The sequence below is a fragment of the Ochlerotatus camptorhynchus genome, unplaced genomic scaffold (assembly GCF_037179485.1).
Source record: "Ochlerotatus camptorhynchus isolate MF236.1 unplaced genomic scaffold, CSIRO-AGI_Acam_v1.1 ptg000002l, whole genome shotgun sequence".
NCBI classification, from domain to species: Eukaryota; Metazoa; Arthropoda; class Insecta; order Diptera; family Culicidae; genus Ochlerotatus; species Ochlerotatus camptorhynchus.
Genome location: NW_027040494.1, coordinates 279,901 through 304,342, shown reverse-complemented (window position 1 = coordinate 304,342; position 24,442 = coordinate 279,901). Strand labels below are relative to the sequence as shown.

The following is a 24,442-nucleotide window of genomic DNA, read 5'->3' as shown; positions in this document are numbered from 1 at the left end:
TTTAATTATATTTACATTCAAAACAAGACAATATTGCATACGAGAAACTGACATACAGATTGAATTCACAATGAACACACATATATCCTATTCCTCGCTCTCACTATCTCCTGATTTTTCTCGCTCGAAGTGAACCAATAGGGTACAGGAACCAAAACGGTAACATCACGCATATTACACGCACACATGCTCGAGGAGTTTGGCATTCCACTTTTGCTAAAAGAAGCAAAGGTTGGGTTCACGAGGTTTCCAGATAAAAGTTTCCTTTATGAAAGTAAGGTTTCTTGTACGAGAGCCACATAAGATTACCATGTGCCAATTTGCATTATTCTACATACAATTTTATGGTTACTGTTCTTTTATCCTATCTTAACAGCAGTCATAATTTATAATTACTCAAGATATCACAAATCCACTACCTCCAGCATAAATTGAACAGCAACGTAGAAACCAAATTGTTAATGATTTGTAAAGCGCCAGAGGTATTCTGCGTAAAAAGCCTAAATAGGGGAATTTACGTATTCTCGTCAATCTAAGCAGCGTCCGAACTTCTATTATCGAGTTCTCAGCGTCACACACATACATGACAGGTTTGTTTGTTGACATTTATCTGCTGCTTGCTGTTCTACCAATTCCAATCGACAGAATTGATCAAAACGGGTTGAACATGTTTTTACAAAGCTCCAAACTTCTCAGGTGAGTGTGACTATTGTCGGCAGTCTCTTTTTCTTCGGCACCCTTTCCATTTGAGCTGCGTGTTAACCAGCTGTTCTATTATCGGCAACTCGAAATCAGCCGTATTTTGTAGTGTGTATATTTCATTTAAAGAAAAATATGGCATAACAGGATTGCACAGTCGTAAAAATGTAATCCGATTGAAGCTGAAAAGGTAAGGAATCGGCTTAATACATTCAGCGAAGAGTTTTGATGGGAAAATAGAGTGAAAATAACGTTTCAATTCCGGTTGCCGAAAACAGTCAATAGGTGCGGAAGCCATAATTTACCCTATCTATATTTTTTGATTTTTGATTCCTCGGAGAAACAAAAGTCTGTTGTGCCATTGCACAGTGGTGCCAAGGGTATCAAAACACGCGCTTTTTTATTTACGCTGAAATGGTTGATTAAAGGTACTAAGTTTCTTCTGAGAAGTTTCTCGGGTTACAACACTTCTTCTTATGGTAAAAGAAAATTGAAGATTAATCCACCTAAAAGTGAGATGCAAAATTTATTTATTTTTTAAATGATGAGATACAAAATAATTGTGTTCAACAAAGCTGTAGAATACATTACTGTGAACAACTTTGTTGGAGACTATAACTTTCTAGCTCTTATAACTGCTGAGATATAAAGGTTATTTTGAGGAGGCATCGTTAAAATCAGTTATGTATCTGTAACTTTTTCTACAATATTTCTACATGTTTGGCATGTTCTACAAAGATGTTAGAAATATTAAATCACATATCTTCTCGGAAGACTGCAAATTGCTATAATTTATATTTGGAAAGTTACTTACATTTTTTGGTTGAAAATTACCCAACTTCCAATACCAATAACTTCTAAACGGGCAAAAACAAGCAGACCATTCTTTGAGCAATTGAAAGTACAAGAAAATGCAATAAAATGGTGAAGAAATCAGACCGCCCCCACTTGACCCTTAACCGAAATACTTGCATTGAAACTTGTCACTTTTCAGAATTTGAAATGGCGATTTTGTGAAACCATAGGACTGTTATCCAGTAGGTGTGAAAAGAGGCGTACAAATGAATAACCAAGCAACCTGGGTTATTTCTAGTGACTATCAAAACCACCCCCAAAAGGTATTGGATCTATATCCATGGTACTATCTCCCCGTGTCTGTTCACAAAAGTGCTCATACACGGGGCGAAAGAAATTTCTTCGTTTCTAATACCCATTGGGCAACTATCTGAAGAGGCCCAGGAAAACAGAAACAAAGATACCAAGCAATACAGAACCAACCACACAAGAAACTTTTCCAGAGAAGCTACGAATACAGATCTTCTTCACCGTCTTCTGGAATCCTCCGATCCGTTAATTTTCAACATGAGGAAACTGTGTGCTCCGGGGAAGCTCTGAAACTTTTGGCCATCACAGATGACAACGGCGAGAACAGTGATATCGACGAAGAGGAAGCTGCAAGCACTCTTTGAGGTTCGTACAATTTGAATCGGAACGTAAACATTAAACATGAATGATTTTGGTATTGTTTATTGACAAAATCGAAAAATATTTAAGGTACATACGCGATTCAGTCAAGGGTCGTTTGGGGGTGCTCTGATTTTGATCCCGAGTCATTTTGTTAGTCACTAGAAATAACCCAGGTTGCTTGGTTATTTATTTGTACGCCTCTTTTCACACCTACTGGATAACAGTCCTATGGTTTCACAAAATCGCCATTACAAATTCTGAAAAGTGACAAGTTTCAATGAAAGTATTTCGGATAAGGGTCACGTGGGGGCGGTCTGCTTTCTTCACCATTTTATTGCATTTTCTTGTACTTTCAATTCCTCAAAGAAGAGTCTGCTCGTTTTTGCCCGTTTAGAAGTTATTGGTATTGGAAGTTGGGTAATTTTCAACCAAAAATTGTAAGTAACTTTTCAAATATAAATGATAGCAATTTGCAGTCTTCTGAGAAGATATGTGATTTAATATTTCTAACATCTTTGTAGATTATGCCGAACATGTAGAAATATTGTAGAAAAAGATACAGATACAAAACTGATTTTAACGATGTCTCCTCAAAATAACCTTTATATCTCAGCAGTTATAAGAGCTCGAAAGTTATAGTCTTGAACAAAGTTGTTCACAGTAATATTTTCTACAGCTTTGCCCGACATAATTATTTTGTATCTCATCATATTAAAAAAATAAATTTTGTATCTCACTTTTAGGTAGATTATTCTTTCATTTTCTTTTACCATAAGAAGGAGTGTTGTAGCTCGAGAAACTTCTCAGAAGACACCTAGTACCTTTAATCAACCATTTCAGCGTAAATAAAAAAGCGCGTGTTTTGATACCATTGGCACCACTGTGCATTGCTTCGGTTAGCGCAGTAAGGGCTTTATACTGCGGAGGTTTTGATTAGATAACATACTGGTAGTTTTGGGAACTTTGTTTTGCCCACGAATGTTTAGGAAAATTCTAGAAATATTTCAAGTTTTTTCCTGAAATTAGGAGAAAATCAAGTATGATATGAGATAAATAAGAAAAAAAACAAATTATGGTGATTGGAAGATGTTGACGGAACATTCGGAAGTTAATCATAATTTCAAAAAGAAAGGCTAAAGAGAATTTGTAGATATTCAAGAAACATTAACACGATTTCCAGGTTTTTGTTGTGTAGCACATGCTACCTTCGCCACCTGTAGAGTACGGTGCTGCTCGATAAAGTGCAAATGTTTTGCAACGTACTATATAAACTAGATAATACACTATTTGAAACAACATCATCAACGTCGGGGGCGGACGCATCGTTATTTTAGGTAGATTTGTAATGGAAGGGCGTTGGTCAATATTGGGTGCGACTACTTAGCTCAATTTTTTGGAACACAGCACTGAACCCAATTTATTGAGCTAATGACTTTATGCATGAAAAAAGTAGCAATGACACTCAATTTTAGTTGAACGCACTCATGAATCCTGTTTTGAAAATAATTCATCAATACATTGAGCAAAACCATGCAATCGCACACCGCTTGCCAGTGCATACAGGAATTAAACCGAAAAAAAAATACTTCGCAAGATTAGCCCCATCTCATCTGTCGATCGGATCCGAACATGCCACTCAATGCATTCGTAAAAATGCATCATTTAATTCCCTATTTTCCAGATTTTATCCCTCCTATCGGTGTCGAATGGTTGCTCAGCGCAACTATCAATCCCCCAACCGACAGTCATCCCGTATCACGGAATCCGCTTGTCCCCTTGGAAACATCAACTGCTCGACGATTGTGTGCCACCGTCACCGTTAGATAGATAGACAGAGAAACATGTTGAGAGAACCGAACCGCGTTCACATGGCTGAATTATTCAGTCGATGAAATTGGATTTTTCGCCCATTCACCTCCGCTACTCCCTTCCGAAACCAGCAGTCGGTCATCCGAGCATTGCTCATTTTTTTTCCCTCAGTGCCACACAACAATTGCAATCCCCTGTGTTCAGTTTCCCTTCTTCTTTTTTTTTGCTTCTATTTCTCACATCTCATCGCAGGACTACACTGTCATCACATTCCGGTGCTGTTTTTAAAAATGAATGTTCACCACTCGCCAACCGACAACGATGGCTGGATGGTAACTGATATCGGCCCCGAGGGCGATGCAATTTTGATGGTGTTGTAATTCATCACCAGCAGTCGGAGGGATTCCACCTCAGGATCTGTTCTTTCGGTGGCTCTATTGTGCGAATCGCTTCGGGGGTTTTTTTTTTGTTGTGCTGTGAAATGAATGAGGGATGTGTGTGATCATTCGAATTGCATGAATTGTTTTGTCCAATCGCTTCGCAAAATACAATACTTCATTTGGTTGGGTGGGTGCGGCGTTGTGTCGAATGTTGGGGGTGGATAAAAAAACCTACATTGTATATTTATTTTATGGTAATCGGATCGTTCAACGGGTACATTAATGACCCGATTTTGTGAGCCCCCTTTGGGCATCAGGCTTTAATCTTTCAATAATTTCACATGATCGCAATTCCATATCTTTCTCATTCATCGTCTAGATGGATGTTTAAGACCACTGAAAAATCGCATGGGTTTCGTAGAACAATAGAAAAAAAATCCAAAAGGCACCTGATAAAATCGGGTCATCGCTGTATTGCTGTAAATGGAGCAATAAAATGCAAATTACAGCGGAAGTGTCGGTGACGAGAAAAACTATGTTAATCAAAATCGGCATGAATCTTTTGGATGGGAAATGTGGTGGTAGAATTGGATAAAAATATGCAAACTAAGGACTAGTCTAGTCAAGTGCGGCTGGAGGTGGTGTGTTCGATGGACAGTCTGGAAAAGGGAATTTTATTAACAGAATCTCTGGCCCTGGCTTTTTAATGGCGAGGTTAACGGTTAATGATTTATAGGTCTAACGCTTCCAATGTGTAATGTTGTTCGTTGGACAAAGACTAAATTTAGTGCAATTAGCAGTGCGGCACCGCTGATAAAAGGCACGTTTACGATGAATCGTGTTAGTGTCTTCGGTACACTTATTCCTTGGTTTCTAAGGAATAAGTACGCAGAATTCACTAAGACTACATTACGTAAAAGCTTTATTTAAAACGGACTCTTCAAAAGTGCGGAATCGCTAATTGAAGGATTCCGTACTTCGAAAACAGCAAACATTCCATTTTTAAACTCATACACGCAAACCAAAAATCTATTACAATGAATGTTAGTTCCGTTTCCTATCATCCTCTGTTCATGAACATCGCAACGAATGTTAGAAATTGACCATGCAGGCGATGTAATGGTTTTTTGTCTTTTTTTATTTCATGTTCCATCTACGCTTTCGACTATACCAGTAAGCTTGTAGAACGACGTACATTGTAGAACATTGTAGAACGACGCACACACTTATCTCAAATCTCTCCTGCAGAAAAAGCATACGAAGTCGAGCATGCGAGAAAATGAGCGCTTCATATTTGCTTTTAGGCTAACCATAATCATAAGCATAGAAAGAGCAGTGGAGAAAGCACAGGTCTTATAGTCGCAAGGTCCGTGATTCGAGTCCAGTCGGCAAACTTTTTTTATTTTTTTCGACATAATTAATTTCACTCACTAATACACTCCACATTTTTGGGTCTCCAATTTTCTTACATCGGACCGCAGCTAGGTATATCGCATCCTCGGTTCATGCGGTCTCCACTTACATCCTCTGATGATGAATCCCACATAATTGTAAGCGAATCTTACATCCACCGGTTGGGTGTATCCTTCTAATGCACATTCCTGCTTGCTAAGTTGCCTTAGCTTCGAGGGTGTCCCACATAAAATAGCATCACATAAGAAACGCTGTAGAAAATTTCCTAATTGACCGATCCTTTTCAAACTTTCAGCCAATAAAATTTAACCCATTAGTAAGCTTTTGGCATTATTATTTCATTAAACTTAAACAACATAATTGTACGCTCTTACCTTACGCTTAACTCCACTCATTAGGTACTGTACAACATCTGGCTGCAGCTTCTTCTGTACGGAAACCCACTTTTTCTTCATGTCTTCCTCAGAATTGACCTCCTTGGGATGCTTCCGTAGTGCCTGTTTCATAATAGCCCAGTATTTTTCGATAGGCCTTGGGTACGACGAAAGTGACCCCGTTGGCTTCGTACCACTCCAGGACAACATTTGAATAGTGGCACGAAGCTAGATCTGGCCAGAAGATCGTAGGGCCCTCGTGTAGCTTCAATAGAGGAAGCAGACGCTTCTGTAGCTACTGTAGATCTCCCCGTTTACAGTCACGGTAGTCACGAACGGCGCACTTCGTTTGCCACATGAGCAGATCGCTTGCCAAATCATATAGTTCTTGACAAACTTTGAACGTTTCTGCTTCCTTACTTCCTCCGGAATATCAAACTTGTGCTGGGCGGTGAAGAACAGTAGCCCCGGAAGCTGTCGGAAGTCCACCTTGACGTAAGTCTCATCATCCATGATGAGACAATAAGGCTTCATCAGCATCTGGGTGTACAGCTTCCGGGCCCGCGATTCTCCCACCGTATTTTGCCGTTCGTGACGATTTGGAGCCTTCTGCACTTTGTACGTATGCAGTCCCTCCCGGTCCTTGGTTCTCTGAACGAAAGACTTGGACAGATTAAACTTTTTGGCCACATCCCTGACCGAAGCATTTGGATTCCGCTTAAACGCTTTCACGACACTCGAGTCTACATCCCCAGTTGCGACGTAGAAATCGAAGGAGTGGTCACCGAAGCGAGTCTAACTTGCGAAGAGTTCCTTCATGCCGAATCCTTCGGTATTTTTAAAAACCGTGCCCTTCCGAAAGTGAAGATTCTGAATTGCATCTAAATGCAATCAGTGTCTCTCATTGGCACGAAAAAAAACGTATTCTCTGTCAGACTCGTTCCATGTGACCTTTTTCAGGATCGGCGCTACCTGACTACGTCGTAATTGGGAAGGTTCGACTGCCTGTACGCTTGTTTGTACCGCGGGTAATGAACTGCTCAAAATACAAGCAACTTGGTCACATCGCTGACTTCTGCTCCAACAAACCGAGCTGCGATCAATGTGGCGAGCTGCATGCAGATGGTTCTTGCCGGGCTACCCCAAAATGTGTTTACTGCAAGGATACTCTGCATGCTTTGGTTGATTGCCCGAAGTACAAACAGCAGAGAGAAAAACTTAGGCGGTCTTTGCAAGCTCGCTCCAAGAGGCCACTTGCAGAACTCTTAAAAACACCGCTTCATCTTCCCAAACCACCCCAAAAACCAAAAAACACATACTCCATTTTTCCAGATGATGATCAGGGTTCTGACTCAGAGGTTGGTGAAGGTAGTCCGTTTGTCTTTAAAGGCAACACGAGAAAGCGATTTAAAAAAAAAAGTCTCTCAAAATCCCCGTAAGACCTCTCGTATGGACTCTCAACCTACCTTGACAAATTTAAGAGGTAGCGGAAATATACACCACCGGGATTTAAATCTTGTAATTTTAACAAGGACTTTTCGACACTTCCGGGATCATCTAAAACCCCAGATATCCCAGTTTTTCAGCCAGAAAAACTGCTGAATAATCAGCTAGAACATGATGCCATGTTCACGTTTTCTGAAATTGTGGAGAGCATCTTCAATATATTCAACGTCTCTGACTCAACTAGGAACATTATTAATTTAGTGCTTCCATTTGTGAAAACTCTTTTGAAGCAACTAGCCTCTAGGTGGTCCTTACTTGCATCGATCATATCCTTTGATGAATAATTTTCCGAATGCGGTCGGGGATACGACCTCTGACCTTCAGTGGAACTGTAGAAGTCTTATACCGAAACTTGACACATTCAAATTTTTAGTTCACAACTCACTTTGTGATGCATTCGCTCTTTGTGAAACATGGCTTTCTTCAGACACCGATCTCCCATTCCACGATTTTAACATTATTCACCTTGATTGAGCAGATTCGTATGGAGGGGTGCATCTCGGGATTAATAAGCTCCATTCCTTTTATAGAATCGATCTGCCTTCCGTGACAGGCATTGAAGTTATCGCATGTCAGGTAAATATTCGAGGTAAAAGCCTCAGTTTCTTCTTCTTCTTCTTCTTCTTCTTCTTCTTCTTCTTCTTCTTCTTCGCATTTCAAGCTTATTGCATATCGCATATTAGCTTATTGCGTGCTCTCAACTTAGTGTTCTAGGTGCACTTCCACAGTTATTAATTGAGAGCTTTCGATGCCTGTACCATTTTTGCATTAGTATAATTGTGTGGCAAAAGTCCAATCATACTTTTGTGCCCAGGGAGGTCGAGAAATTTTCCAACCCGAAAAATTCCTAGACCGGACCGGGAAATGAACCCAGCCACGTCCAGCATGGTCTTGCTTTGTAGCTGCGCCTTTACCGACTGAGCTAAGGGAGGCCTCAGTATTGCCTCAGTATATCTTCCTCCAAGAATTGCGATTTCTCGCCAAGGTCTCTCTGATATCTGCTCAGCTTTATCTGAGCCTCGGTTGATCTTAGGAGATTTTAACTCCCACGGTACAAGCTGGGGGGAACTGTACGATGACAACCGCTCAACCCTGATATAAAACACCTTTGCGATAACTTCAATATGACAATTCTAAACCCTGGGGAAGTAACACGAGTGGCCAAACCTCCAGCAAGAGAAAGTAGATTAGACTTCTCCCTCAGTTCGAGTTCACTATCGTTGGATTGCTCGTGGAAAGTAATTCAAGATCCCCACGGTAGTAACCACTTGCCAATCAAAATTTCTATTACCAATGTTTCATCTTCCACTCGCTCGGTTGATATCGCGTACGACCTCACGAAAAACATACACTGGCAACAATTTGCGGCCACGGTTCTCGGTGGTATTGAATCGGTTGAGATACTCCCCCCGCTGGATGAGTACTCCTTTCTCGCGCGTCTTATCATCGATTCTGCGCTACGTATCCCGGGTGTTTCCGTTCGCAAACGACCTCTCACTCCGTGGTGGGATATGGATTGCACCGACGCAAACAGCGAGAAGTCCGCCGCGTTTAAACGCTTCCGCAATTACGGTAAGGTCGGGGACTACGAGCGGTACACTGACCTCTAGAAATCTTTTAAGGGCTTGATTAAAGCCAAAAAACGCGGTTACTGGCGTCGGTTCGTCGATGGTTTGTCACGAGAGACTTCCAAGAGAACGCTGTGGAATGTTGGCAGGAGAATGCGAAACGCGTCACCAGTCAACGAAGACAAGGAGTACTCAGACAGTTGGATATTCAGCTTCACGTGAAAAGTAGGCCGGGATTCGGTGTCGGTTCAAACCAACGTTCGTGATCGTCCGTCGGGTAATAACGAAATAGATTCCCCGTTTTCGATGGTGGAGTTCTCACTTGCTCTCCTTTCATGTAACAATTCAGCTCCAGGAATGGATAGAATCAAGTTCAACTTGCTTAAAAATCTCCCAGACGTCGCGAAGAGACGCTTGTTGAACTTATTCAATCAATTTCTGGAGCACAACATTGTTCCGGATTACTGGAGGCAAGTAAGAGTTATCGCCATTCGAAAACCCGGTAAAACCGCGTCGGATTATAACTCGTACCGTCCCATCGCGATGCTGTCCTGTATACGGAAATTGTTGGAGAAAATGATTCTTTTTCGTCTAGACAAATGGGTCGAGTCGAATGGTTTACTTTCAGATACGCAATTTGGATTTCGGAGAGGCAAAAGAACGAGCGACTGTCTTGCGTTGCTTTCAACTGAAATTCAACTGGCCTATGCGCAAAAACAGCAAATGGGTTCAGTTTTCTTGGACATTAAGGGGGCTTTTGATTCTGTTTGTATCGATGTCTTTTCGGATAAACTCCACGATAGTGGACTTTCACCAATTATGAACAACTATTTGAGCAACTTGTTGTCTGAGAAATATATGAGCTTTTCTCATGGAAACTCGACAACTTCACGAATTAGTTACATGGGTCTCCCCCAGGGTTCATGTTTAAGCCCCCTTCTTTATAATTTTTATGTAAAAGACATTGATGGTTGTCTTGATGAAAATTGCTCGCTAAGGCAGCTTGCAGATGACGGGGTTGTGTCCGTTATAGGGCCAAGTACACCGGACCTGTAAGGACCATTGCAAGATACCTTAGACAATTTGTCTACTTGGGCTATGAAGCTGGGTATCGAATTCCCTCCGGAGAAAACTGAGTTGGTTGTTTTTTCTAGGAAGCATCATCCTGCACAGTTACAGCTTCAGCTAATAGGTAAAACAATCTCTCAAAGTATTTTTTTTTAAGTATTTAGGTGTCTGGTTCGATTCCAAATGCACATGGGGAAAACATATTGCGTATATGAGACAAAAATGCCAGCAAAGGATTAATTTTCATCGTACAATTACCGGAACTTGGTGGGAAGCCCATCCGGAAGATCTAATCAGGTTGTACCGAACAACCATCCTTTCGGTTTTAGAGTACGGCAGCTTTTGCTTCCAATCCGCAGCAAAAACACACATCCTGAAGCTGCAACGGATTCAATACCGTTGCTTTCGTATTGTGCTAGGCTGTATGCACTCGACTCATACAATGAGCCTCGAAGTACTCGCGGGTGTTCTCCCACTGACAGATCGTTTCGCGGAACTGTCATTCCGGTTTCTTATCCGTTGTGAAGTAATGAACCCATTGGTAATAAAAAACTTTGAGAAGCTGCTCGACAGAAATCCTCAAACAAGATTCATGAGTCTCTATTATGAGTACATGACGTCGGAGGTTGGTCCTTCTTCATTCAATTCCTCTCGTTTTTGACTCCAAGACTTTTATAGTTCCTCTGTAAATTTTTATCTGACCATGTTGCAAGAAATCCGTGGAATACCAGATTACCATCGGTCGACGGTCTTAATTTTTGCAAACAAGTACCACCATGTCAGTAACAATAAGAGTTTTTTCACAGATGCGTCAACTATAAACGCTTCCACTAGATTTGAAGTATTCAACGAATTTCATAGCGCCTCATATCAACTGCAAAAACTCTGTGCCGTATACGTTGCGGAACTAGCAGCCATATTCTAGGCAGTAGAGCAAATTGCCTCACTACCATCTGATCACTATTTTATTTTTACTGATAGCCTTAGCTCGTTGGAGGCTATTCGATCAATGAGGCCGATGAAGCACTCCTCGTATTTCCTGCCTGAAATACGATCTAAACTGAGTGCTTTCTCTAACTACTCCTATACTATCACCTTAGCTTGGGTCACATCTCATTGCTCAATTCAGGGTAATGAGAAAGCGGTCTCATTGGCTAAGGTGGGCGCTATGGAAGGCGATATTTTTGATCGACAAATCGCCTTCAACGAATTTGTCTCCATTGCTCGTCAGCAAGTCTTCATCAGTTGGCAACAAAAATGGAATGAGAGTGATCTGGGAAGATGGTTACATTCTATTCTCCCACAGGTGTCGAACAAACCATGGTTAAAAGGGTTGGACATGAACCGCGACTTTATACGCGTTATATCAAGGCTTATGTCCAATCACTGCTCGTCAGACTCGCACTTCTATCGAATTGGGCTCTCAGGCAGCAATTTATGTGCGTGTGGCAGTGGTTATCACGATATCGAGCATGTTGTTTGGTCATTTACACGGTGTAATGTTGCCAGATCTGAGTTATCCACATCCCTCAGGGCCCGAGGAAAACAACCTGCGATACCTGTTGAAGATGCCTTGGCGAGCCGAGATCTCGACTATTTGAATTTAATTTATGTGTTTTTAAAACGGATAGATCTGAGGATTTAGTAGTTAGTGTCATCTTGTGTTCTCCCAAGTTGTTAGCTGCCCATCGGTGTACCCCCATGTTTGTCTTTGTCATCAGAGTGTCGCTTAGTTCGAGATCAAGAGTACCTTGCTCCCCAAACCACAATCCCTACCCTGCCATCCATTTGTTACAATTTGTTACCCCTAACCTCGAGATAGCCGCGAGTAATCGGCCTCCGCTTTACTAACGTTATCTAAACAATGAATATCGGCTCCGCAAAGCTACAGCAAATGAGCCTGGAAAAATAAACGAATTATTAAAAAAAATACATTCTGAACTACATCTACCCAAATTTTCAAGTGAAAATACCCAATGGGTAATTTTCTACAGCGCTTTCTCCATGATGAACCCAATATGTGATCTTTTCGAACAGTTTCAGTGGGTTTTTTTCCTTGATTTGTTTTCCGTGCTGAGCACCAATGCTACCAACGCCAGCTCCCACACCTGGACCCTACATATCGACCCATCAACTCATGAACCGGGGACCAACGACCAACGGCTTAACTTCCGACTTAGATCTCCCCGAAGGAAGGCGTGATCAGAGATGTTATGCCTCAGAACATCCCGGTGGCGCCGACTGGGATTGAACCCTGATATATTGGGGTGAGAGGTAATCACGCTTACCACAACACCACCAGTGCCGCTTAATTTCAGTAGGTTGTACAGTATGTATTTACAAATAGAATAATGGTTTGAACATACAAATGATCAATATCAGCTGACTCAGAAATGCTCAAAGTGCTGTCAAAAACCGGAACCATAACCGACAACAACGAAATGTGTGAGAAAGCTAATAAAAATATAAAAATAAAAAACATTATTTCGACGTAGGACTACGTCTTTAATTTCTTTACTTGGAGTCACATTTAAAAAATCAAAATTCAGACATGTAACGAAAAATCCCAAACACGGACGCAACGACAGAGCACAAACCTAACACACGACACATTGCACATGCTCACATGAGCGAGCTCAATGCTTGGTTGACCGCTCACCATTTCACCAATAAAAGCAAGAGAGGAGAAAAGCAGCGATAATAAAATCGCTTACCATATCGTTTTCTTCGTCGTTTGCTTTCGAACAATGGACGGGTAAGCGTCGGACACGACGTATGAGTGGAAAAGCACGTATCGCACCAATGCGAAGACGACGACGACGGCGAAAACACCCACATCAACCGGAGAAAATGCTTCCCGCAAGAGGCAGCAAGCCTAGGCCGCCGTCATCCGGTAGGCATCGACATGCGCTGGTGTGGCCACCTTTTTAAAAACAACCGGCCCTTTTCAGGGCCACCAATTCAAAAACGGAAAGAGTTAACTAAATGATCAACATATTTGATCCGCCCACTAGCGGTCCTACGTCGTGCCCCTACGTACAGACACTTCTACTTTTTTCTTGAGTTTTGTCCTGCTTCCGGCCACTGCCCGACAAGAGCGCTGTCTGGTGTTAAATTCGGTCCAGTCACATTTTCATATTGTTTTGCTCCCTGCGATTCGTGAATTCTTCAGCGATGTTCTGCAGTTAATTTTCTAAGTTATGGTAGGCGTCTAGTATGGAGGTGTCGATGACCGGCGTTCATGATGTTTTCCCATTTCTTCCATATGTGACTTAGCATCACATGCTCGAATACCATGGGAGTCCGCTGAATCGTTTTGGTTTGCTGTCCGGAAACTCAATGTAGTCGTACTTCCCAAGCAAACCAGTCTCGTACTTCCCAGTACTGATACGGCGCGTGGTTTCTTCCAGGATCTTGTATGCCCGTTGCTCTTCTACTCCTTTCACAGCAGGAACAACTGCTACCTCCAGGCTCTCGACATCAAAAAAGTGCCGGACGTAATCGTGGAGATCTACATCCGATAGTCCTGCACATATGTGCAGTTGTTTATGTAGCATACCTGTTATTGGCTTCCCCAAGCTTCCACATACTGCCCAGCCAATCCTAGTTTTAGTCCCAATTGGCTCATTCAACTTTCCCTCTCGGAGCTTCAGAGTGGCTAGCAGATGGGAATTACTAAGCCCTATCAGTATTCCTGGTACAGCGGATTCGAAGTTCTTCACCGGAAGTTTCCTTAGGTGAGTGAATCTTGATGAAAGTTCCTCCAAGTCCAACGTTTGTTGAGGAAGTCCTAAGTTATCCACCGTGTACACCTCCGATACCTTGAACCGTTTGCTTCCGCCAGCTTCTGATATCTCCATGTTCACAACCTCCGATCCAGAAATCTTCTTGTTAACGCCTCCTGTCCATTGAAGATACAACGATTCCACTCTGCCTTCGGCACCCAATTCCTCTGCGATCGACCGTTCGACGAGCGTCACTGAGGATCCGTCATCGAGGAAAGCATATGTGTTGACCTGACCTCTATGACCGAACAAGGTAACTGGGAGGATCCGAAAAAGGGTTGATGAGGTAATCTGACGATGTACTGTAACCACCGCACTCGTAGATGTTTCACCCGATTTCGATTCGACCGGTGGCTCGAAGTGCAGTAAACGGTGGTGCCGCTTCGGGCATTCGTTGATCCCGCAAACTTCAGCCCTTACACGGCCATCGTGCATGCGATGTCAGACAACGTGCGCAAAGTTTGTTTGCCTTTACCGACTTCCATCGACCGTCGATGTCTTTTGAAAGCTGCACAATTTCCAATCTGATGGCCGTCAACCTTGCACACCGGACAGAATTTGCTGCTTGTACTTGAATACTTCGGCTGTTGCGTTTCTCCTGCCGCTTTTTCCCAATTTCTCGTTGTGATTGGATCTTCGTGATGTTTCGATTGTTCCGTTTCCGTTGCCATGTGCGCGTTGATGAACGACTTCTCCTTGGGTTTGCTTCGCTCTTCCCTTCCAGCTTTCGGCGGAATGCTGACAAGCTGGGTTACGCCACTAGCTGCCGATGACACTTTCGCCATGTAACCGCTGAACACATTCAAGTCAACTACCGGAACCTGCTCCTGATTGAGCGCCCAACTCAATTTCACCGTTGCTGGTAGTTTGTCGACCAGTTCTTGTAGTAGGATGGGGTTTGACAAATGCCTTTCCAATCCGACTGCTTTCAAGTGGCCGCATAGATTTTGCACCACTAGTCCGAAACTCACCAGTGTCTCCAATCGATCCGCCCGAGGAGCTGGAGTTGCCCTCACCTTAGCGATCATATTATTGACGATCTGTTCCGTACGGCCATACAGTTGCTGAAGTGTTGACACAATTTGAGGCACCGTTGACGGGTGGAGCAAAAAGCTGCTGACTGCATCTTTGACAGAACTTCTAAGGCTACGCTGCAGCCGCAGTAGGTTTTCTACGTTGGAGTAGCCGCAAATCTCCGTCGAATGCTGGTAGCTGCTTATAAAAAGCGGCCAATCTACAGGATCACCAGAGAAGATTGGCAACTCCTTTGTGACCACTTGTCTGGCTGCCAATTGTTGAGACGATGGACCAAATGCGAGATTCGGTACAAAACGTTGATTCGGAATCCACTGTGGATGAACTTGCGGAAACCCAGGGTCACCAAAATTCTCCTGTCGACTACTTGGAAAACCTTCGTTAACAAAGAGCGAAGGAGGTGGTGGACAAGGAGGAGTATGATGCCGACTGTTCCCTGAATTATCTACCCTAGGTATTCCAGAACTAATGTTTGGGTAAGCTAATGGTGGACTATTGTTGCCACTTACCGACGATTGACCTTCGTTACGTGATTGAGCGACATCTTGCAACTGTTGAACTTCGTCACGTAACGCCCAGTAGTCCTTCTCCGCATTACTTCGCAGACGAATCGCTTCTTGCTCCCGTTGACAAGTGACTACAAGTTGGGACTGCAACTGTTGTTCCGTAGCCCGCAGACGCTGGATCTCACTATCTAGCTCTGCATTCTGCCTCTGAATTGCTGCCTGTTCCCGATCCCGATGCTCGAGTTTAATCCGCAAATCCGCTTCCGATTGACGAATCCGTTGCAGTTTTTCGACGTGTTGGTTTTCCAAGTATTTAATGGTGTCTTGAAGCGCCGTTAGCTGAGGACCGCGATTTTCGAGCTGAGTACACAGACCTTCTTCCGATCCCTGCATCCGCTTCGTTTCCTTGTCGAACTGCGCTGGCAAAACATTTATCCGGTTAACCAGCTCCAACTGTCGCTTACGTCTTGCTTCCATCTCCAACTCGTACTTCGTCTTCAGCTCTTGGATATACTCCACACTTCGTAGCAACTCGACTGCATGCTGGTTTCGAAGTTTCCCGGTTTCGGAGCTCAATTTTTCGTATGATGGTATGCCAATACGTTTCGCTTTCGGAACTGCGCCGGTCTTCGAAGTAGCCGCTATACTGTCATTTTCTTCGAGAAGATCGATGAAGGGCTTCAGATCGACGAATTGCATATTGGTTCGATCTTTTCTATCAAGCTTTGCCACCACCAATCCAAGAACACCTTCGATAGTATCCTCCGAATCCTCGCCAATCGTGATGCTTCCTTCAGTTCTTGGGATTGATTCCACCTCTAATCCCTCGCCAAACGTTTTAGGAACAGCAGATTCCAAAACTTTATTCGGTGTCGATGAGCAGTGCACTCCCTGCGCAACGCCGGATGCCTTTTGGCATTGATTGTCATCTACAGATGTTGGCACAGGCGTCTGTTTCACCCAATCTTCCGTCCTTCGCGCACTCCCCTGGCTACTTCGCAAACTGCGTACACTTTTTTCATATTCTTCGTCTTGCCGGTATAGCAATTCGTGCTTCCGAGCAATAAACTGCTTGCCACGCTCGAGCTTTTCTCGAAGTTACTTCTCGTTCAACGCGCTCTCCATGTTGATCTTCTCCTGGCTCAGCTCATCCATTAGCCTGCGCTCTTCTTCCAGACTGGAAATACTCAGTGCTGGGCCAGGAAGACGAGGAACGCAAGTCGTGCAAGAAAAACTAGTTGTACGTACCGTAGCAGTGTTGACGTTGGCACACGAAAAATGGTATCATCTGTTACAGTTCTGGCACTGAACCATAAACCGCTCAGCGTCATTTGGCCGCTCGCATCCACCACATTCGCGATCCTCACTTCCACCGTTGTCGACAATCGACGCTTTGAACGAATCGTCCGATGACTGATTCGACACCTGATCGTCTCCTTTGGTCTGGAGGTTGGCATCTATCTTCTCAATAACCCTCGTTCGCAATCGTATTTGCCGAACATTCGACGGGAAATCCATGTTACTACGGTTGAATTCTTTAAGAATCTGTTGCGACAGATTTTCTCGGAGTTCTTCCAGCAATAAACCACTCAGTTATTAGTGTGTATCAGCTTAAAGTTAGAAATTAGTTTTATTTTAGGGTGGGTTTTCTAATAAATTTTAGGCTTTCTACTTACAATTCAGTCTCCGTTTATGGTTTTTGAACTAGTCACAACAGAGCAGGGTTACTTCCACTCACTTGCTATAAAAAGATGTTTTTCGGAATTATGAAATCGTGAAATAGTATAATGCTAATAAGTACTTGTTAGTTACAAGAAGAGGTCATGAAGTATATGTTTGACACATAAAATCTGTCAATATTGCTTTCAGTGCGTCACAATCAGCGATTTTACGACTCGTGAGCGCTCACTCACAGTGAACGCTCACGAATCATAAGATCGCTGATTGTGAGGCTCTGAAAGCGAAGTTGACAGGTTTTATGAGTCAAATACATACTTTATACCCTCTTCCTGTTACTTAAAAGTAGAACATACCATTACAACATCTAATGATTGCATAATTCCGACAAATATTTTTTTATAGCAAGTGAGTGGAAGCAACTCTGTAACAGAGTACTTTTAATTGTAATATTCAGCCATGTTATTCAATTCCTGCGTTTAGTTATATAACAGCTTAGTATTTTATAAATAATTTACCTCATAAATTCAAATTATTTCACTGTAATTCTATTATATCAATTCGAAGATTTTCAAACAACACTATCATTAGCTATCCAATAAGTTTTGTTTATGTTCTCCTTAATCTCGTATCGCATACCAATGCTTCTCATTGTCCCTCTCTCTATATTCCTCATCTCATAGCATTTGACGGCTTGTGCTTCCCGCATCGACCGTTTGATGTGATGTGGCATGTTTGCTACCATTACTGGTAACCGGTACAAGGGGCTGTTGCGGCGAACAGCAGTTATTAATTGGGGTAGGGGAAACGCTCCTATAGTTGCGGTACGTTAGAAGCGTTAGGTTCCTATAGTTGTGTACGGAGTCTCCATACACAACTATAGGAACCTAACGCTTCTAACGTACCGCAACTATAGGAGCGTTTACCCTAGTTGGTTGTTGTGATTGCCGCTATTGCTGTTGTTGCCGCTGATATGGCTGTCACTTCCACAGCTGCAAAAATGCCCAACTTTATAGAAGATAGACACTAAGTTCCAGTTTGACGTAATAGACCAAAATACCTAAACATGGAATCGTTATCGAAAAACCACGTCCCGGGCGTTCATAATCTGCCCGAACCCCCCAGGGATGCCTCTAGTCCATATCGTTCATCAATCCAACATCAATACAAAAATGTTTAATAAACTCTTCACTTTCGCTTTCAGGAATATCCATGCACAAGGGCTACGCATTTGTACAGTTTACGAACCCTTTCGATGCACGCAATGCCTGTCACGGTGAAGACGGGCGGACAGTCCTCAGCCAAACGTTGGGTAAGTTTCGAATCAATTTCTAAAAAATAACGGCACAGCAACTGTCCATCATCAGGTCGCATCAAAACAACATGCACAAACACATGCTCGTGCCATGCTATGACAGCGCTATTAAACAGCCATAAATAAGCACTCTCCCGTATCAGCTGCAGCCCTAGAAGCACATAGCGTTAGCACGTATATCTGGACGAGTGATGCACAATTAGTGAATTTATATGTAGAACAAACTTCAAAACACCCAAAAATAGAGATACATCATGTCACGCTAAAGCGTGTGGTGATCCATTCGCTGGGCCATTGGAGCTCATCAATCATGTGGGGGTTCGTGTCTCTGGAAGAAGAAACGGAGACCAAAAAAAAAACTGGAAAACTTTCGCTGTCATGTCATTCATAAATTATTTTCCATTCCATCAGACTCGGGTGGTATCCGTCCGATCTAGGACGCCTTCCCGGGGACTGGATTAGGGGTTAGGAAGTCATTCAGCAGCAGCCACTCACAAGCCGAGAAATATACGCAATATTCTATCCTTGATGAAAGTGTGCGTCGGTCGGTCGCCTCCTGGAACAGTAGTTGGAAGACATAGATAGTAAAACCGGGAGAGGGGGCACGGTGCTGCTGCTAGCTCAACCCAATTTGTTTTCGCTACGGGTCACGCGAACTTGGCACCCCTTGTCCTTCATTCTATTCGAGACCCCCTTCCCCAGGCTTGTCAGTCACAACGAACGCACGCGAAGGACTTCTTCCAGCGTCCGGAGTGGAATGGTGCGGTTGTCGTTGTGTTTTTTCTTCTTCCTTCCTTTGACTCATTTCGGTTCAGGTCTTCGACGGCCCGCAGCGTCTAATAACTAATAGCGTACATTTCCGGTTCTGCTTTTCTGCCCTCGCTTTTAATTTATGGCAATTTTTATGCATGGAGCGTTGTTTTTCCATTAAATGAAATTAATAGCACTTTAATGGGAGGCAATATATGGAATTACGGCGGCTCCTGGTGTGAATGGTTGAGCCGGATGTGGGTTTGGAGGTGGTCTCCTGTTGCGGCGTGTTTTGGAGCAGCAGAAATATGTTCTGTCAACGCGTTAAATGAAAACAATCCATCAAAGTTTTTATTTATGAGATTATGTGTAGCCGCGAAGAACTACTGTGAGTTTGTCGACAAGGCTGCAACCGCCCGTAACAAATGAGTTTGATGTTTGTCCGATCACAATATAACTCTGATTTATGTGAAAATTAACTGTCGATTTCAACCTTCAGCCAGACTCAACAAACAGTAACTTTTCAAACATGCACGGAAGCCACCAACCATAACGGCATCTAATTATTTCATTCCGACAAAAGTTTTATCAATGACAACAAGACAACAAAGAAGTTGAACTGAGCAGCAGTAGCAACGTACAAATTCCACTGAAAATACGGGTGGTGACAAGCCATTAGTAGAGTAGAAAATCCGTGCGTGAGAATACGCGGTAGCCAAGGTTTTCGCAATGTTACCGCTCAACCCCCCTTCTGGGACAACCCAACCAACTGCAGCACGATAATAATGAATTAATTTACTTTAGCTTCGGAATCAACGCTCGTCCTAAGGGTCCCAGCACACGTCAAACGAGAACACCGTCAACGGCAGTGGCAGCAGAAGCGTGTGTGAGCGATTACGTTCCACTAGAGTGGAACCCCCACGCGAGAGCATGAAAACCCGAACGGAACGGATAGTCCCAGAGGGAAATGTCTCAAAACGATACCCTGTCGTCCACTCCCACGCGTCTTGTAGAATAAAGAAAAAAAAGAAGATAGAAATAGAGAGCATCCGCATTCGCCGACTAGCTACCGGAGGTCCCGTGTTTCATACAGTCAGTTTACTGTCGGCGGCTTTCGGGAGACACCCTGGCAGACAAAATATCATCAAGTTTGATCGATAGTGAGGTTTTTTTCCCCTTGCTCGTGTTCTTTGAACTTGTTGTAAACTGAGACCTGAGGCTCTAGTGAGTGCGGTTTTTTTTTTGCTTTTTGTGGAACCAGTATAGTAGTCGGAAATCGGTTGCGGATGTGGAAAGGTGGTAAAGCAGGACGTGGCAATTTTCATCAGCCGTTAATCGGTAAAGTTTGTGAGTGTAATAAATTAGTGACGTGATGTGGCTTTCTGTTAGGATGAAATAATTCGTTCAAAAACAGATACGTCATTCGAAAAGTGGATGAGCTTGATTTATGGATGGTATTATATGAGTGGCATAAGGAAAGCCTTTGGTTCTATTTGAATATTTATCAAGAATATTAAAAAAAAACTCTACAACGCAACGCAGATTACATCTAACCAGTGTTGCGAAAATAGCAAAAAATTACATCTCATCAAAGAACAAGACTGCGCTCGATCTTCGTTGACAAAAATCAACAAACAAACAACTGCGGTTAATGTCGCAGCTTGGAATGTCAATCTAACGAAACTCACCAGCTGCAAATCTCACCAAACTGTGGTGAGACTGAGTTCCATGATTTTTGCTTTACACCAGAACGCAACCGGAACTTCCATAATGGCTGGCAGCAGTCGCTTCGTCTCTGCCATTGGTGAAGAGAAAAAGGAGATAGCACTATTCTACCTTCTCTTTCTAAGAAAACGAGGTGCAACGGAATCATTTTTCGGTCGATTCAACTCTCAGCTTCATCTTTACACGTTGTGAATAGTCTCGAAATATATAATAAGCTTGTAAAATCAATATCAAGCATGATATTTTGCTCCAATATCACGCGTGATATTGAGAGCGTTTGAGAGCGAAAAATATCTATTTTGGTAATGATTGTGCCATCACTGCACCTAACTAACTCTCACTGATATATAAATGATTAAATATCCAAAACTTTGCTGTAACACTGTTGGAGCATTCTATCGTCTTCCGTAATAATTTTCTTGAAAATAATACGGCTCGAACAATGCACTAGATTAAAACTAATGTTACTTATTACTTGCCAAACACTATTTTGACACAAAGTCTTAAGGGGGTTGTGATGAGTTCTTATCAGTGTAGAGATTTGTCATTGTCATTTACAGACTTTCGCGCGATATTGACATAATTGTTTTTCACATAGTCACTGATAGAGTTGATCCTCAAAAAAAACTTCGTCAAAATCTTATTCATTCAAAATCAGCACATGTTCGTCACTGACAGCTTTGTCACTAGCAATTGACATGGTTTGCCTTGACGATGACGGTTAGCTCAAATGAGTAACTTAATCAAAATTTTGAGTATTACCGTGCACTGCAGCACTGTTTCTTAGGGTGTTTTGTGGGTGACGATTTACCTTCTAGATAAAAATTTCAAAAAGTCCTATCTGCATTGATCGATTCTCTTCATCGACTTTCTCTTTCGTCAATAACTCAGCTGCAAAACCTTTCCCTGTTGTATTTGACGTTTTGGACGCTCCTTTATCAAACTATGTGGTAGAATTAGCGCGAAATATGTTTGCATAGCAGTGGTTATGAAAAGAGAAATTCGATGAAGAGAATCGATCAAAGCAGAAAGGACCATTTGAAATGTTCATCGAGCCTTGTTCTTTCTCTTGTGCTCGTAACTCCTTCAAATCTTCCAACCGTTTGGCATCCTATTCACTCCTTTTCGGCTCCCTCTCCGACCTGTATACGGTACCAAACTAGTAAAACTAATAGGCTCTTTTCATGCACCACCAATGTAAAGTGCGCTAGCCAATTTAAAAAAAAAATGTCATCCAATCCTAGGGTTACCATATGGTATCCTAAAGGATGACATGTTCTCCTTTTTCAATAATATTTCTACATCCTCCTTTTGCCAGAAAATGTCCTCCTTTTTAATCCATGCATTTTTTTTTCCAGTAACATATTCATAAAATGGTTTTCAAAGAGCGTTGTATACAGAGCTTATTTGTTTAATTATGTCGCAACCTCACTTTCTCAAACAAATGCCATTCGATGGTAGGACTAGATGTTTACCACCGACAAACCGACATGACACTTAATTCTGACTTATGTCCAAACATTGTAAACGGCCCATTTAAATGTGCAGTGATCCGAACTGTCAAAACCATAGGATTTTTTGAACTAGATAAAAATAATTTATCCAGAATAGATCAGACACGAAACAATTCATAACTTTTGCATGCGGGTTCGTGGCTTAGCTAAATATTTCCCGCGAACACGGAGCCAGATGTCAGTAGTGTGCTTTGATCAGAAATGTTATTGTGTTTGCTATGATCATTCATGTCGGTTTGTCGGTGTGTTTACTACAGCTGCGGTCTATTTGGTGAATTTTAACTTTGACAGATGGAAAATTTTCGAATAAACCTGCTATTCCACCAGGCTTATTTCAGACAAACCAGGAATCAATTTTGACAAAAAATTTCTCGAAAATCGAACAATCAACAACAAAGGGATTTTCGAACATTATAATTTCTTTTCGAAGTGTCAGTGAAAATTCATCAACTTTTCTGAATTATTACTTAAATTTTACATTTCGAAAATAAATAATAATGTTCGAAAATCTCTCTATTATCGATCGTGTGATTTTCGAGGTTTTTGTCAAAATTGATTCCTGGTATGCCAGAAATAAGTCTGGTACAAAAGCAGGTTTATTCGAAAATTTTGTATCTGTCAAAATTATGTTAAAATTCACCATATGGAACACAGCCACACAGGTTGAATCCAACATGTGTTCGATTTTGACGTTCTGGTTCTATGGGATTTTAGGTATTTCAAGCATAACTATTCAATTAAACGTATCTGATTTTGTAAACAATCACTTCAATCGACGATTTGTGGCAACTGCACACTTACAGAAACTAACAACACCAGCTAGTAGGCGAAACTTTCTCCTACCTGATGATGGTGTTTGTTTGCGTGGGTGAGTTAGCAGTTAAGACAAATCGTCGATTGATTGTTTACAAAAGCTGATACGTCGATTTGAATGGTTACGCTTGATTTGTTTAGGCCGCTGCCATACTGAGAAAGAAGAGGCACGCGAAGTGCAAAATCGAGTGGAAGGATTAATATCAATAATAGGAATTCCTTTGTATAGAACGCTAAGCGTGCCTCTTCGCTTCAACTACGGCAGCAGCCTTAGATAAATCCAGACTTTTGTGTAAGTTTCGATAAATTAAAGACAGTTTCATAAACTTATGTTATCCGGAAATTTCAGAAAAGTCCAGCAAACTCCAGTGAACTTAAGGTAACATCATAAATATTTTGGAAAGTTCACAAGTCCAAAGAACTTCAGAAACATTTAATGGTTTTCAGGAACTTTAGTGAAGCTCAGAGAACATCAGGGCAGATCAATTAATTTCAATGAAATTGCTGAAATTATAAAGAAGTTCCAAGAAACTCAGGAAATTTCCGAAAATTTCAGCAATGTCCTGAGGGGCTCGCGCAAAATTAGGAAACGTAAGGGAAGTAAAATGAACATTAGGGATCGTCCATTAATTATGTCACACTTTTAAGGGGTGAAAGGGGGTTTGGAAACTGTGACAAGCCATACCAAAAATATAAGGTCCATACAAAAAATGTGACAAAAGGGGGAGGAGGTGGGTTCTTTTTTAATGCCAGTGTCGATAAAATTTTTATATTAAAAAATTCGGGACGATCAGAGAACTTCAAAGTGGATGTTACAATAAATTTCATGACCAGAGGATGACCAGAGAACTCCAAAACAGCCCCGAATTTCAAGAAAATTACAAGAACTTTTAAGAAATTTCGAGGAATAAGGGAATATTCCTTAGTGCATTTCAGGAATGTTCCGAAAACTTGAGGGAAATTGCGGAGTCTTCAGGGATGTTTTATGAATTATGTACTTGTTTCTTTCGACTGTTCCATAAGCGCCTTGGTTTCCGA

The 24,442-nt window shown here is 42.1% G+C and overlaps 1 protein-coding gene across 1 annotated transcript in view; it reads left to right on the top strand.

The window, feature by feature from the left end:
• The window catches only part of LOC135704517 (uncharacterized), a 389,489-nt gene that overhangs the window by 202,287 nt on the left and 162,760 nt on the right, over nt 1–24,442 (top strand). The window contains exon 3 of the mRNA XM_065226021.1: nt 18,492–18,599. Coding sequence (XP_065082093.1) covers nt 18,492–18,599 — 108 coding nt within the window. The remainder of the gene's footprint in view (nt 1–18,491; nt 18,600–24,442) is intronic.